General features: G+C 64.6%; 1 protein-coding gene across 1 annotated transcript in view; it reads left to right on the forward strand.

The window, feature by feature from the left end:
* The window catches only part of LOC112909228 (maestro heat-like repeat family member 5), a 70259-nt gene that overhangs the window by 48554 nt on the left and 6527 nt on the right, over positions 1–15178 (forward strand). The window contains exons 20-29 of the mRNA XM_072733648.1: positions 4997–5156; positions 6184–6590; positions 7326–7466; positions 8253–8373; positions 8482–8748; positions 9125–9202; positions 9828–9872; positions 13105–13295; positions 13631–13745; positions 14498–14641. Of these exons, the coding sequence (XP_072589749.1) occupies positions 4997–5156; positions 6184–6590; positions 7326–7466; positions 8253–8373; positions 8482–8748; positions 9125–9202; positions 9828–9872; positions 13105–13295; positions 13631–13745; positions 14498–14641 (1669 nt within the window). The remainder of the gene's footprint in view (positions 1–4996; positions 5157–6183; positions 6591–7325; positions 7467–8252; positions 8374–8481; positions 8749–9124; positions 9203–9827; positions 9873–13104; positions 13296–13630; positions 13746–14497; positions 14642–15178) is intronic.

The raw sequence follows: 15178 nt of genomic DNA on the forward strand, positions 1-15178 counted from the left end.
ATAGAGTTTTACATTTTCCTTCTCTTGCATGGTCCCTTTCACCACCCAATCTCCAAAGGCACCTGGTTCTTTTTCCCCTATTTCTCTCCCCAGAGCTGTGTACCTTGGAGGCTGCCCAGTCCCTTTCCCCGTGGTCATGCTCTTCTCTCTTTTCAGGCTGGGGATGGATTTCACCGTCCTGGCGGTGAGTGGGCTCGACTCTGGGACTTTTATCTTGTTTGCTCTCAGTAGTGTTGAGTTTGGGCATCCTCACAGTTTCCATGCAGTTTTACTTCTCCTCCCTCTTGCTCCACGTTGTCTTTCAGGGGTGGGGACCCTGGAGGCCACAGTTGTCTCCAGCTGCCCAGGAGGCTGTGGTTCACCTCGGTCCACGTTGCAATTTATACCCTATTTCCTCCCTTCTAAGAAGCACATTTTTCACGTTTGAGCATCGAAGAGATGGAAATGCATCTTACATCGTCGTCGAGTGTGCCCGACACCTGGACTCACAGTTACCCGGGGACGCTGTCAGCCTGGAACCACTTCAGATTTAAAAGTCTATGCCTGAGGCTTTCTTTGAGCCTCACTGCTGGTGTGAACGCAGACCCTGGAACAGGTTTTGTGATTCCGATTCTCCCAGTGAGGCCGGCGGGCTTCCTGGCTGTTTCCTTCTGCGGACAGTTGGGTTGGTTTCCATCATCCTGACGCTGGACATGCAGCCCTTGGGGGCCCACCTCTGTGATGGACGTAGATCCCCACCTGGAAGAATTTTTCTTTTTTTAGAAGCACCGGAAACAATGTGGTGTGTCCTGACACTGAACAGAATTGTGTACTACGTAGCCTTCCACTGTAATTTCGGTATGTGGCTTTTCCCCTCGACAACGCGTTTACAATTCATTCCGATGTTACACAGAGTCGGAGTTCATTTGCTTTTGTTGCTGTTTGGTATCTCATGAATGCCCATTACCCTTTCTGCCGCAGACGGACACTTGGGTTGTCCCCTGCTTGGGGATGTGGCTAAGGACCGCACCCACTTGCTCCTGGGCATCCCGATGCACATCAGCACTCCGTCTCCAGCACGCGTGTGCCCGCGCGTGTGTATGTGTGTCTAGGACGCAAACGTCTGCACCACAAAGCCCTGCATGTACCCAACTTCAACAGGCACATCAAATCGTTTTTCCAGAATGTTCCTGCCACCTCACACTCTGCCAGGGATTTTGGGGGGGACGTTCTTGTTGCTTCACATCTTCATGCACCCTTAGCCCCAACTTCCTAGCAACTCATCAAAACGTTAGCAACCCGGTGGTATGAATCGCACAGTGACATTCATCTGCACGTTCCTAATTAAATAATGAAGCTGAACATCTTTTCATCTGCTTTTTTTGGGGGGGGGGGGCATCTGAGTATCTCCTTTGGGGATCTGTTGGAGCATCCGACCCGTTCTCCTATTGGGTTGTCCCCTCTTTTTCTTATCAATTCCCGGGAATCCTTTATGTGATCTGGATTCAAGGGCTCTGTCGATTGTGTTAAAAGCATCTCCTCGCACTCTGCAGCTTGTCTTTTCGCTCCCCGGATGTGCTTTTTGATAAAAAGGAGTTTCAGGTTCAATCACTCGCATCCACGATCTTACACGAAAAAAGTTCTGGTGATTGCCTTTCAAACGCAGGTCTCCAGCCGACCCATAAGGGAGGTGGCTGCAGACGTGAGGTTGGGCTGCAGTTCTGTGGAACCGCCAGCATCGCTCAGTGACAGGCCTGCAGCCCGGATGCTCCCTCCCTCCCAGCCGAGCACCTGCAGGCCGCGGTCTGTCGCTGGCCCATCCCCGTGCTCACACTCAAGGTCCCAATTCCTGTGACATCCTGCAGCTTCTCCGCACCAGATAGAGAAGGGCTTTCCCGCTCCTCCTTCCCCGACGCTGCCTCGGCTGCCCTCCGAGTGTGGCATTTCACATTCCTACGTGACCTTATGCTCGGCTTGCCAAGTTTTCTTTCTTTTTTCCCGTGTTTCTCTTTTACCTTTTGACGACGACTCAGCTGCACGCCAGCGGCGTGGGCATGAGCCTTGGCGTGTCAAGCTGTCCATCATCACTGCATGCGTGGCCTGCCTTAGTTTGGCTCTTACGGTGCTCATTCATTCCAGTGATCGAATGCACGCCGGCGAGGCCGCCACCTGCATGAAGGCTGGGATCCGGGTCATGACCTCCAGCGAAGGACAGGGACAGCGGGGAGGACCACCAGTCCCCGGCCCCCAGCCCACCCCCACCCACCCACCCAACGCTCGTCATCCCTTTCCCTTCCTTTTCACTTCATTGTGGCTAAACGTATTCCTAAAAACATGTTCTTGTAGTTTTTGCAATTTCACTGAAGAGCGTGGTGGTGGTGCCTGTAGTCTTTGGAGACTTGTTTCCTGACTTCCTGTTGTTAACACAAATTTTTAGATGCAGGTCGTCTGTCGTAGTACAAATCCAGCAGCACCAGCTTCACTTCCTCGGGACTGCATCACGTGGCTCTTCCCAGCCCTTTTTCATTGTTGTTGATGTTTAATAAGTTTTTGCTTTTGGAGCAGTTTGATACTTGTAGAGGACTTAGGCAGAGCATGCCCCGTCCCGGCCGCTTTCCTCCTCTGCTCACACCCTGCGTGGGCCCATACTGGTGCATCGTCGTTAACTGAGGCCCCACATCCAGCAGGGCTCGCTCCTGGCGCTGTTCGTCCCATGGGCCTGGACAATGTGCAGTGATGTGGGGCCACCGTCACGTGGCCCCTGCAGGGTAGCATCGCTGCCGGAAAAACCTTCCGTCCCCCCGACCCCTGGCAGCCACCCGCCTTTTACCGTTTCCATGGTTTTGCCGTTTCCAGAAGGTCATGGACTTGGAGCCGTGCAGCGTGTAGGCTTTCGGGCTGGCTTCTAGTCCTCGGCGATATGCGTTTCGGGTTCCTCTGTCTTTTCGTGGCAACCGCTGTCTCCCCCGGGAACACCTTCTTGACTTGGCTCCCAGAAGCCCACGCCCGCCCGGCTCTCCTCCCACCACCTGGCCGGTCCAGCTCGGCCTCCTTGCTGGTCCCTCCTGTCTCCGCATCTCTCAGCACAGGGCCACCGGGCTTGGTCCCCAGAGCTCCCTTCAGCTACACCCACCCCCCTGATGGCCACTTCCATTCCCATGGCTTTAAGTGTCCCCAAGCAGACGCCTCCTGAGTGCTCAGCCCCGCCCGACGGCCACACCTGGATGTCCGGGAAGCATCCCACACTGGACCCCCCTGGACACCCCATCCCCGCTGACCTTCCCCTGAAACTGTCCTCTTTGTGGGCTTCCCCGCAGTGATGCCATCAGCCCAGCTTCTCAAGCCAAAGCCCTAGGGGCCACCTTGACTTCCCTGTCCACACCCAGGCCCCTCCTCCAGGAACCCTGCACCTCAGCTGGCCACCCCCGCCCCATCCCCTCCAGCCCTGCACCCCCCCAAGTCGGGACATGGCCAGCGCACGTGGAGTCCCTGGCTGTTTCCCGGCACCCCCATCCCTCCCAGCGGCGGCGTGGAGGCTTTAGAAATCAGTCGGACCACATCCCTCCTCTGCTGCCGACCCTCGGAGGCCCCCCATTCAAAGTCCAGGCGACACCTTCCCAGTGGTGTCAAGGTCAGCACCTGGCCCCGCCATCTCATGGTCCTCCTCTCCCAGACCCAGTCTCTCCACCCCGAGCAGGCTGCCACCCTGCCGGGCCCGGGCACACCCAAATCAGCTCTGTGCTGGGGCCAGAAGGTTCCCCCCAGCCCCAGAGAAGCGTGGCTCCCCCTCACGCCCTCGGGTCTTGGCTGCCATCCCTTCCGGGTGCAGGCCTCCCAGCCGTCCCCGAGAACCTGACCACAGCCAGATGCACCCTCCTGCTGTCCCCCTCCCACCCCACCCCTCCTCCACCCGATGCACTTAGTCTGACGCACCCTGTTTGCTGGCTGTGGGGCCGTAGGGGTCACTCCCATGCAGGCAAGGACTTTACCGGTCCTGTCACTGCTCTGTCCCCAAGCTCACTGCCCGCATGTGACAGTGCACGCTGGGTGCCCCTGCTCCTGCATTAGCAGGTCACCTAAGCCTCCCGAGGCAGGCCCCACCCCAGAGACGCCCCCAGGGTCCCGCAGAGCAGGGACTGGTGCCTGGGTCCTTGTGACAATGATGTCAGAGTCCTCGGAGCTGTCATGCCCACCCGGCCCAGGGTCCTTGCTGGAGCGGGGGTGGGGGCTTATCCAGGTCCCCACTGTGGCCCCCCCCACCTCCAGGGGCACCTCTGCCCCTCCAGCCCCTTGCACCCAGCACTGGGGCCCGACAACCACCTAGCACAGGAAACAGGGCCGTCAGGGTCACTGACACCTCGGGAGCCCCCAAGACCCCCAGGCCCATGCCCGTGGACCAGGTGGGAAGGCCCCAGAACACACCCAGACCACACCTGGCCTCCAGCCCCGGCTCACCAGTCAGTGGAGGGCCCGATCATTCCTCAGTTTCCCCACCTGCAAAAGGAGCATGAGGAGACTGTGAAGCTCTGCACATACAGGTGGACGCCACCCCCCCCCCAACCCGGGTGGACCAGGGAGCTGGACCCCAGCAAACCCAGGCTAGGAGGAGGTGGCCAGGGCGGGCCTCCGGGCAGGTGTGCGGAGCAGGCACAGGCCAGGTGTGGAGGGAGTTCGCTGGGACCGGCACAGGGGCAACGGCCCCATGGAGGCCCGAGGCAGGACGGGAGGGCAGAGGGCAGAGGGCAGGGCTCAGCTGGACTTGTCCTGTAAGGACCTTGGAGCCACTGGGTGATGGAGTCAGGGTCTGTCACTGGGGTGCAGGGAGCTTGCAGGACGGACCCTGGAAGCAGGGGCCTCCGGAGCACGGAGCAGGGCGGCTGACCCGCCGTCTACTGGTGTCCCCCGGGTCCCCGCCGCCCACCCTCACCCACAGGCCCCCCGCGGCCAGGGTCCCACGCAGGACCCATCCCCCACCCCCGGCCCCTGCAGCCCCCTCACGACTCCTCTTTGCCCACAGCCATGCCTTCCGCTTGTGGAGGGCCCTGGGGGCCGAGCAGCCCGTGAGCCGCCAGGTACTGGCCGTGCTGCTGGCCTGCCTGCAGGAGCGGCCCCTGCCCCCCAGGCCCCGAGACGGCGGCCCCCAGCCCAAGGACAAGCCCTGCCCGCGCTCGCTCGCTGTGAGTCTCTGCCACGACCCCCGACACCGCCCCCGCTGCCATGGAGTGGGGGCTGGCTTCACCTGTGCACGGCCCTTCTGGCCACTGCTGTCCCCAGGGAGGGGCGGCCCCGGGCCCGGGCCGTGGAAGCCACCCTGTCCTGTGCGCACCCGGGAGGCAGGACTCCCCATGGGTGGCCTCGGAGCACAGGGCCTTCGGGAGGCAGGTTCAGGCAGAGGACGGCTGTGGGGACAACAGTGGGGCCCTCTGTCCACATTTGGGGTCTGGGGTTGTAGATCTGGGAGGCATCTGAGACGCTGCCTCCTGCAGCCCCCGCGCTCCCAGAGGAGCCCCCCAAGCCAGCTTCCCTCCTCATGGGGCCGCGGGAACAGGGGGCTCATTCCTGAGCCGGCCACACCTGCCCTTGGTGGACTGTGACGAGGCAGCTGCAAGTGGCCCAACCCCGTGTTTTTCTAGGCTGAGACACCCCCCACCCCAAAAGCCACCCCCCACGCAGCAGCCCAGAGGTCCCCACGGCCCCTCCCCATCCGGGGCCCCCCAGACACCTGCGGCCTGAGCACGGGTGTGTGATGGCGGAATGTGGATGCAGAGGCCAAGTGCCCTCTGTGTGTCCGGCCCCTGCTCCTCCCGGACACCCCCAGCCCCGGGCTGATGCGGGCCCTTCCTCTCAGAAACCATACAGCAGCATGGGGTCAGCAGGGGGCCTCCACTGTGTGCCGCCACACCCCAAGAACGTTCTGCACCGAATGCTCCGAGGGGCACAGGGCGCCTCGGGGCCGCTGTCCGGTAGCTCTGCCTTCCGGGGCCAACAGGGGTAGAGGCCCACCCGGCCAATCCTCCAGGGCCGCAGAGCAGGGGCGGGACGCAGGGGTGGCAGCCTGGGAGGGGGCCGCGGGGGAGGTGTCCGGGACATGCCGGGTCGGAAGGCACAGGGAGGGGGCCGGAGGGACACCCAGAGATAGGGCCACAGTCCTGGAGGCTGGGGCGGGAGGGACAGACAGGTCAGCCGTGCCCCTGCCCCCCACAGGCCATGAACATGCTGCATGAGCTGCAGTTTGCGCGGGAGTTCAAGAAGGCCGTGCAGGAGGCCTTCCCGCAGCTCCTCCTGGCCCTGCTCGCCCAGCTGCACTACACCCTGGAGCTGCACCTGACCCGGGAGCCGCACCTGACCCGGGAGCCGCACCTGCCCCAGGAAACGCACCTGCCCCAGGAGCTGCACCTGCCCCAGGAGCCCCACCTGCCCCGGGAACCGCACCTGCTCCAGGAGCCACACCTGCCTGGGGAGCTGCACCTGCCCCAGGAATTGCACCTGCCCCAGGAGCCACACCTGCCCCAGGAGCCGCACCCACCCCAGGAGCCACACCTGCCCCAGGAGCCACACCCACCCCCGGAGCCTGGCCATGAGGCCCCAGAGGCCATGCCCAGCCCGCACAGGTAAGGCCAGGGGTGCTCTGCGGCAGGGGCAGGTGGCTCAGGGAGGCAGGCCATGCTCCCTCTGGAGCCTAGGCGGGAGGACCCCCGCCTCCTCCCCTCCTGGCACACCCTGGTCTCTGTGCTCCCTGGCCTGCAGACGAGCTCCCCCCCTCGCCCCCCTCCTCCCCTGGTGAGCTCCCCTGCGTGTCTCTGTCCCGGTTTCCCTTTCCTCCAAGGACTCGGGTCGTGCTGGACTAGGGCCCCCCTACTGGCCTCATCCTAACTCCAGTCCAGCCGCAAAGACGTTTCCAAATAAGGTCACGTCCACACGTCGGGCGTTAGGACTCGGGTATAGCTTTCGGGGGACGTGGTTCAGCCCCAAACACCACCGTGGCCAGTGCAGCCGGCAGCACGGAGGGGACAGGGCAGGCACAGGGCCGTTTCTGGGCTACCCCAGCCACTTGGCAGCACAGATACCCAGAGCCTGCTGGCATGTGGGGACCTCACAGGACAGCACTGCCACCCGCCCACACCAGCACCGCGTCCTCCCGACTGTGGTCCTCGCAGGAATTCTGTGAGAGGGACGTTGTCTTGCCCACCGTACGCCTAAGGACACCGAGGCTCAGGGTCAGAGGGTTCCCCGGGACACGCAGCATGCCCGCGGCTGGGCTCGAGCCGGGAACGGCCCCGCGTAGGCCCCCGGGCCCCTGGCCACCGCCCCGACCCGGTACGCTCACACCCCGCGCCCCTGCACAGCACGGCCGGGACCGCGGAGGAGCGTCCACGCGCCGCCCCTGCCCCCGGCCCCGAGGCGGCCTGCCTGGCCCTCCCTCGCCGGGCACGTCCTGGGAAAGCCAACAAGCTGCTCTTTGAAAGCCGCGGGGCGACTGTTCACTTGTTTGTATCATGATGTGCCTCGCGCAGTTTGTCACTTTGAACAGCTCTCCCCGAGCACGTCCCTGGAAAAATGTCACCTCTTCTCCTATTGCCTCTGAATCCGAATGTGCGCTACAGTTCCTTTTTAATTCAGATCAACCATGCAAAATGCATGAATCTTCCCTAATAAGCTAATAAAACGTTCTCCTCCCAGAACGTACGTGGGACGGCGACGGCGAGGAGGGAGCAGGGAGGCGGCTCCACCGGCCCCGCCAGCCCCGGCTCTCCTGCCCTGCCCCCCTCACCCCTGCTCTCCTGCCCTGCCCCCCTCACCCCACCCTGCTCACCCACCCTCCCCCTGCAGCCCAGCTCCCCTCTTCAAAACGTGTCCACAGCCTCAAGCCCCCCTGCCCCTCCCCACTTAATTCAGAAAGAGCCAGATCCTTTCAGTGGCCGCCCAGAGACCCCTCTCCCTCTGGCTCCCCATTGCCCCCAGGACCTCATTTCCTGCCACACACCCCTCACCCACACTGTCTGCTCCTGCCTCAGGGCCTTTGTACTTCCTGCTCCCTCTTCCTGGATTGCTCTTCCCCGGTTTCCTCACCTACTGCGAGTCTCTCCAAACACCTTCTCTAACATAGGGGTCCTGCTCCCATTCTGCTGTTCCCCTCCAAGGCCAGCACCACCTAGCAACTGTTATCAGCACCCTGCAGAAAGGGCTCCCCCAGAGAGCAGGGGTGTCCTCCCCTCCCCCTGGGGCTCCCCCAGAGAGCGGGGGTGACCCCCGGCCCCCTGGGGCTCCCCCAGAAGCGAGGCTGTCCACCGGCCCCCCGGGGCTCCTGGGCAACCCCCTCAGGCAGGCTGGCTGGGGCTGCTCAAGCAGCAGCCGCCCCTCCCGCTCCCAGCTCGGCTGCCTGGCCTCTCTCCCGTGAGTCCCCTCCAGGGAGGACAGGGTGGCCCCAGGGGTAGTCCACTGGCTCTGACTGGCCTGTCTCAGATCACATGCTCACCCCTGAGCCGATCGCCTGGACCACAGGGGCGCGTGGAGCTCCTGGCCCCCACCTTGCCTGGAGAGGAACCCAAAGGGGCCCACAGGAAGGACAGGCCGACCAGCAGCGATGCCCGCAGACAGCCGGGGGTGGCGGGGGGTGGGCAGCCACTCCCAGGGCCTCAGAGGGCCTTGTCACCCAGGTGGGTCGCTGCCATCCAGGCTCTGATGCCGGGCAGCTGGGATACCATCGAGGGAGACGCGGCCAAGGAGGGGATCTGGGTGCCCACTGCAGAGAGGCCGCCTGGCTTGCAGGTGCCCCGCCGCGTGGGGTGGTGCAGGGCGCCGGGTGGCAGCCCAGTGGGCCTCGGGGCAGGCTCAGGCTACTCCTAGGGCGCTGAGGTCCCTGGCACCCTGCGGAGCTGGGTGGGACCAGCAAGGGGGGGTGTGGGCACGGCGGCCTCCCCCCGGCGGGGCTGCAAAAGCACTGCCAACCCTTCATTTCCTTTGCATCTCTGACGACCAAAGCCCCTTTCTTTAGACACTGTAACTGCTTCGGTCAGTTCTCAGCTGGGTCCTCCTCCAGCCAACGTCCACCCCGCCCCACACGGGGGCTGCTCCTTTCGTGTCTCCATCGTGCGTTGACTCTCTCCCATTCTCACGGGGCATCTGATTGCTCCTTATTTCAAAGACATTCTCTTGGACCACTTACAAGTACGACCAACACGTCGTCCTTTTGGCCCTGGCTGCCAGGAAGCTCACCTCGAACGTCAGTTTCCAGCAGAGCCTGGTGCTTCCCTTTTGCTTCTCATCTCCTTCTGAATAAAGGAGACATTACTTGTCTTTTAAACTGAAAGCTTTAAGTTTAAAGTTTTTTTTAAAATTTAAATTTATCAAATTAAATTAAAATTTTTAATCTTTTAAATTTATTAAATTAAATTTTTTAAATTTAAATTTAAAACATGGTTCACAGTCCTGGATTTTGGCAGTTGAGGAGGAACTAAGAAGCCATCAGTAATGCTATGCTGTCCGGGCCTGGGTGTGCGATCTAAGCCCTCGTCCTAGCCTCCCCCACGAGCTCTCCGTGTGATGGGCTGGTCCCTGCCCACACGGCTGGGAGGGGCGGTGGGCTGGGCAGCCTCTGTCCTGGACAAGGGGCCGACGCTCCTCTGGGCCTCGGTTAAGGTGAAAGGTTCGATTGCACGACCCCAGCCCCAGTTGTCCATCTGCCCCATTGGCACGTCGTGGTCTCAGGGGCCCCGGGACCCGCAGGGAGGGGCCCACGTGGCACTATCCCAGCCCATCCACTCTTACCACCCTGGGGACCCCCACAGCCTCGCCCTGACCTAGCGTCTTCTCCTGGCTCACCTGGCCCTGCTCCGTGTTCCCTCCAGCTCGTGGAGGAAGAGAAGGAGGAGGACTGGCGGACGGTCATCTTCGTCAGCATTTGCTAGGGGCCACCGTGTGCTCCACCGTTGGCACTTCCACTTCCACAGGCGCTCACCAGGTCCCAGACCACACTAGTCACCAGAGATGGGTCCCTCTGCCTGGGAGCTCAGAGCCCCAGAGAAAGGCAGATGGGGTCAATGACAGCCCAGTGACAGATGGACAGATGGACAGGTGACACCGCGGAGAAGGCCCCAAGGGAGGAGAGTCACCACTTCCACAGAGGATGACCCGGAGCGTGCCACCTGTCATGCGGTCCCCGAGGACCCAGTTCCGAGCCGAGACCTGAGTGATGGCTGAGCTCCCTGCCTGGCGGAGGGGACAGGACGGAGGGGAGAGGAAGGAGGCCTCGAAGTCAGCTGCACACCGGGACACTGGGGAGCCACGGAGGGCTCTGTGCAGAGCGAGTGGCAGGGTCTGATGGGCACTGGGGATGGGTGGCCAGAGTGGACAGTGTCCCAGTGGGGGAGACTCAGGGCGGCCCTCCTGCGGCTCCCATGTGACCTGGAGACTCCCGAAAGGGCATCTGGACTCTTAGCCGAAAAGAGAAGCCGGGGGCTCGTTTCCTCCTGGTGTTACTGGGGACGGCAGTGGACGGCGGCCGAGGCATCAGAGGGTCAGACGAATGCTGCCCAGGACGCCCAGCTCGGAGCCCACGGCGTCTCCAGGCACCTGCACCCTCCCCGCTCACCTCCACTCACCCACACCTGCAGCCGAGGGGGCAGACACTGGCGACACGAGAGACCCTCGCACGCGGGAGGACGGCCACTTCCCAACACAGCCCCCGCTGCGGGGGTGAAGGACGGTGCAGCGACAGCTCCTCAACACGTCAAACACAGGGTCACCGTGGGACGCAGCAACCCCCTCCAGGCAGGAGCCTCGGGGCAGGTGTGCACGCCGTGCGCACAGCAGCCCCCTTCCCGGGAGCCAGGACGCGGAAGCCACCCCGGTGTCCGTCCACGGATGCGGGGATCAGGAAAACGTGGGCCACCCACACGATGCTGCGACTCGAGAGGCCCTCCCGACCCTGGCACGACAGGGCTGAGCCGTGTCCTCACGTGCGCACACCCCGTGAGAACGGCCCGACCCGGAAGCCCACGCGGCACGAGGCTCCGCTCCTCGGAGGACCCTGGGCTGCCATGCGCCCACGGACAGAGCCCGATGGTGGCGCCAGGGGCCAGGGGAGGGGCGTGGTGTTGACCGGGGACAGTCTTCCAGGGCCGGACGTGAGATGCACTTGGTTCTGCCGAACTGCACGCGGGAATGGGTAGGACGGGGAACGTGACGCCGCGTGCGTGCTGCCACAGTCCGTTGGCAGGGGCCCGCGGGGGCTCAGCGGCTGAGCGTCTGCCTTGGGCTCGGGGCGTGACCCCGGGGTCCTGGGATCGAGGAAGCGGCTTCTCCCTCTGCCTGTGTCTCTGTCTCCCGTGAATAAGTGGGCAAAATCTTTAAAAAAATAAAAAAAGGCAGCAGAGGGACGTGCAGGGGGAGACGGGCGGTGCTGAGGTGAGGCTGAGGGGTCACGGCCTCGGAACCTGCATGGCCGGGCTCACACTCGAGGGCCTCCGCGTCCGGGGGGTCTGGGGCTGCGTGGTGTCAGGCCACACGTGCGCCTGTGCACGGCCGGGCGTCCCGGGCTGCGGGTGGTTCCAGATTTCAGGGCCCTGCAGGGGCCGCTTATCCCCCCGGGAACGCCCACGTCGGCCGAACACCGTCTCCCCGGAGCCCCGATCCCAGGCACGCTGACACCCTAGGTGCCCCGGGGACCCCCTTCCCAGAGTCGCCCCAGAAGGGACGAAGCGCTACTCTGCCTTGAGGTCCCCCTCTCCTGAAGCTGTCATCACTCTGGCCGAGATCGCTGCTCTTCAGTGGCACATCTGGGGGTGACACGACAAGCCAGCTGGCATTTGCGCTGATGCCACCGGGGCCTCCGGCCGAGTGGGACTCCGTCCCTTGACACTGCGTTTGGCTCAGAACCGTGCTTGGTCCAAGCTGACGCCTCACGCTGGAGGCTTTGCTCACACACCCAGGGCGATTCGACAGGTGACGCAGGGCCGGACCTCAAGGGACGGGGCACAGGGTGGCTGGGGTGGGGACACAGGCCACCGCTCGGGGCCGCCCTCCTCTTCCCGGGCCCACTCCCCGAGGCCGGCCTGCAGTGTGGGGGGCAGCCCTGGGGGCAGGCTGGAAGCCAGGCTGGGACGGGGACCAGGCCTGGGCCCCACCTGGCAGCTGCCAAACGTGATAGCGCCAGGCTCCATGTCTGGCGTCCTTTCTTGCTCACGCGCATGTGCCCTGTGGAACCTGTGTCCCCTGAAGGCAGAGGAGTGTCCGGAGGGGCAACTGGACACTCCTCTGGGCATCCTGGCACCGTGCTCCCCAGCTCTCCTCCTCGCTCCCCACGTCTAACGGCACCACCCCCAGGGCTCAGCCTGGACCCTCGGTACCCTGTGCCGTGGGTGCCCACTGACCTCTGAAGCTCCCTCCGGCCCCGGCCCCGGAGCTGCAGCCTTGGAAAACCAGCCACGGACGCGTCTGGGTGTCCCCTGAGGGGCTCCAAGCCCTCCTCACACTCCCATGCACACAGCTGCCACAGCTGCCCCCCACTCCTAAAGGGGCAGCCCCCCGGGCTCCTGCCCCAGCAACGGACCCTAGAGCCTAGGCCTGGGGTCTGAATGGACTCTGTCCCCTCACCCAGCACAGCTCCCACCCATGCCAGGCCTCACCCCCAGGGAGGCCTCAGTGCTGCGGGGGCCCTGAGCCAAGGCTAGAGCCAGAATGTACCCTTCCACCTGGGGCAGTGGGCACCCTCCCCGGGGCAGGGCTGGCCAGTGACCCCCCGATTCCAGGGCAGCAGGCACCCTCCCCGGGGTAGGGCTGGCCAGTGGCCCCCCAATTCCAGGGCAGTGGGCACCCTCCCCGGGGCAGGGCTGGCCAGTGACCCCCCAATCGCAGGGCAACAGGCACCCTTCCCGGGGCAGGGCTGGCCAGTGACCCCCCCGTCCCAGGGCAGCAGGCACCCTCCCTGGGGCAGGGCTGGCCAGTGACCCCCCGATTCCAGGGCAGTGGGCACCCTACCCGGGGCAGGGCTGGCCAGTGACCCCCCCGTCCCAGGGCAGCAGGCACCCTCCCCAGGGCAGGGCTGGCCAGTGACCCCCCGATTCCAGGGCAGTGGGCACCCTCCCCGGGGCAGGGCTGGCCAGTGACCCCCCGATTCCAGGGCAGTGGGCACCCTACCTGGGGCAGGGCTGGCCAGTGACCCCCCCGTCCCACTGCAGCACGTCCCTGGAAGCACTGAAAAGCCTGCTGTCCACCACGGGCCACTGGCAGGACTTCGCTCACCTGGAGCTGCAGGGCGCCTGGAAGCTCTTCTCCACCATCGACGCCTACCCACAGGGCGTGAGTCTCCTCGCCAGGTAGGCATGGGGCCGGGGCCTGACCCAGGCTACCACCTATCCAGGAAGCTGGACGTACCGACCCCGGTGCCCCCCAGGGCCCGCCTGGGTGCACAGCCCAGGGACCTCCACATGTGAGGTATGGAGGGCGGTGCCCCCTGTGCCCGTCACGCGCTCGCCCACCGGGAGCCTGCAGGGTCCACCCGGCCCGGGCCGCCCAGGGGCCTGCTGCTCTGCTTCCCATGCACCAGCCCAGGTCCGGGCCCCGAGGGCGGCCAGGGGGGCAGAGGGACAAAGAAGGGGTGCCCACCCACCTCTGGCCCCTCAGCCCCCGCTGGGCCTCCCCCTCGCCCCAGGGCCATGGTGCAGAACCACTGCAAGCAGATCAAGGCCGTGACCAGCCAGCTGCTGCCCAATCTGCAGAGCAAGGAGGCGCGGGAGCGGAAGGTGGCCATCCTCATCCTCACTGAGGTAGGGGCCCGGGCGGGGGGCCTGCGACACAGCCGCCGCCTCCTCCAGCTGCCTCAGTGCCCCCACCAGGACCTTGCCTGGACCGAGGCCCACCTCACACCCCCTCCTTCCCGCATCTGGCTCCAGGGCGCTGCACGGTCTGGGGCTCTTGGGGCTCCCCACTTCTCAGGCCCCCATCGGCCTGTGGCCGGGGTGAACCTGTCTCTCCCCTCACTCTCCCAGCCCGACCCCTACAGGGCTGGTCGGTCGGCAGAACTGGGCTCAGGTCTGCCCTGGGACCGGGAGGCCAAGGGGGCACCGGTTAGACCCAGAGAGGTGCGGGGCCATGGCGGGGCTCGGGGCGAGGCGTGGGGGCCGTGTGGCGTCTCCATGACAGACATCCAGCCCCGTGCCACTCCCCACCCCCCAGCAGCAGGAACATCTGAGCCACTGTCCACGGGGCTCTGTCCCCAGGTGCCCCCTGAGCCAGGCTAGTGCTGTCCCCTGACCCCAGCCTCGCTGTGTGACATCAGGCCAGGCCCTTTCCCCCTCTGGCCTCGGTTTCCCCAGCTATACATGGAAGAGTTGACCCAGCTTGGAGAGGGTTTCAAATACTCACTAACCTAGACACCCAGAGGGTGCTGATCACCTGCCCGCCCCCCCCCGCCAAGCCCCTGCCAGAACTGGCCCTGGAGCCCTGCTCCCAGACGCACATGGAGGCCCCTACAGGAAGGTGCCAGGCCTGACCCGCCTGCCCTCGGGGGCTGCCCCAGTTCCTCTACAGCCCCACCCTGCTGGAGGTGCTCCCCAGGCAGGCTGCCCTGATTGTACTGGCCCGAAGCCTCAGGGACCCCAGCCCCGAGGTCCGCGTGTTGAGCCTGCAGGGCCTGGGAAACATCCTCTTCCACCCAGAGAAGGTAAGGGCCCGACGGACGTCGCCGCTGGCACACGCCCTCCAGAGCGGCTGGGTGCGGGGGGTCCGGAGGGGCCTCCTGGTTGGAGCCCTGGCTCCGCCCCTTCCGGCAGCATAGCTGGGGACACATGACCCCCTCCCTGGGCCTCAGTGTCCTCATCGGTAGATGGGCTTGGTGATGGCCCCTCGGCAGGGTCATGGGAGGGGCTGAGTGTCTATCCCCCCCGACATCGTCTCCTCCGCACCCAGGAGACACTGAGAGCTATTGCCGGCCTCCAGGGGCCTGGGGGGCCACCAGGCGGCACCCACAGCTGCCAGAGGGGAACTTGCCCTGAGAATCTCGGGGGAGGGTCCTCCCATCCCCTTCCCGCCCCGCCTCACTGTAGCAGCCCCCTCCCATGGTGAACAGCCGGGGGCATCAGCAAACAGGCGGGAGCGAGGGCTCGCGACACTGCCCTGGGCACCTGGCCACCCCACTGGGGCCCCCAGCTCAGCCCTGGCATGCCGGCCGTCGCCCCACTGTGGGATCCGAGGGCACCCC

This window comes from Vulpes vulpes, chromosome 13 (assembly GCF_048418805.1).
Source record: "Vulpes vulpes isolate BD-2025 chromosome 13, VulVul3, whole genome shotgun sequence".
NCBI classification, from domain to species: Eukaryota; Metazoa; Chordata; class Mammalia; order Carnivora; family Canidae; genus Vulpes; species Vulpes vulpes.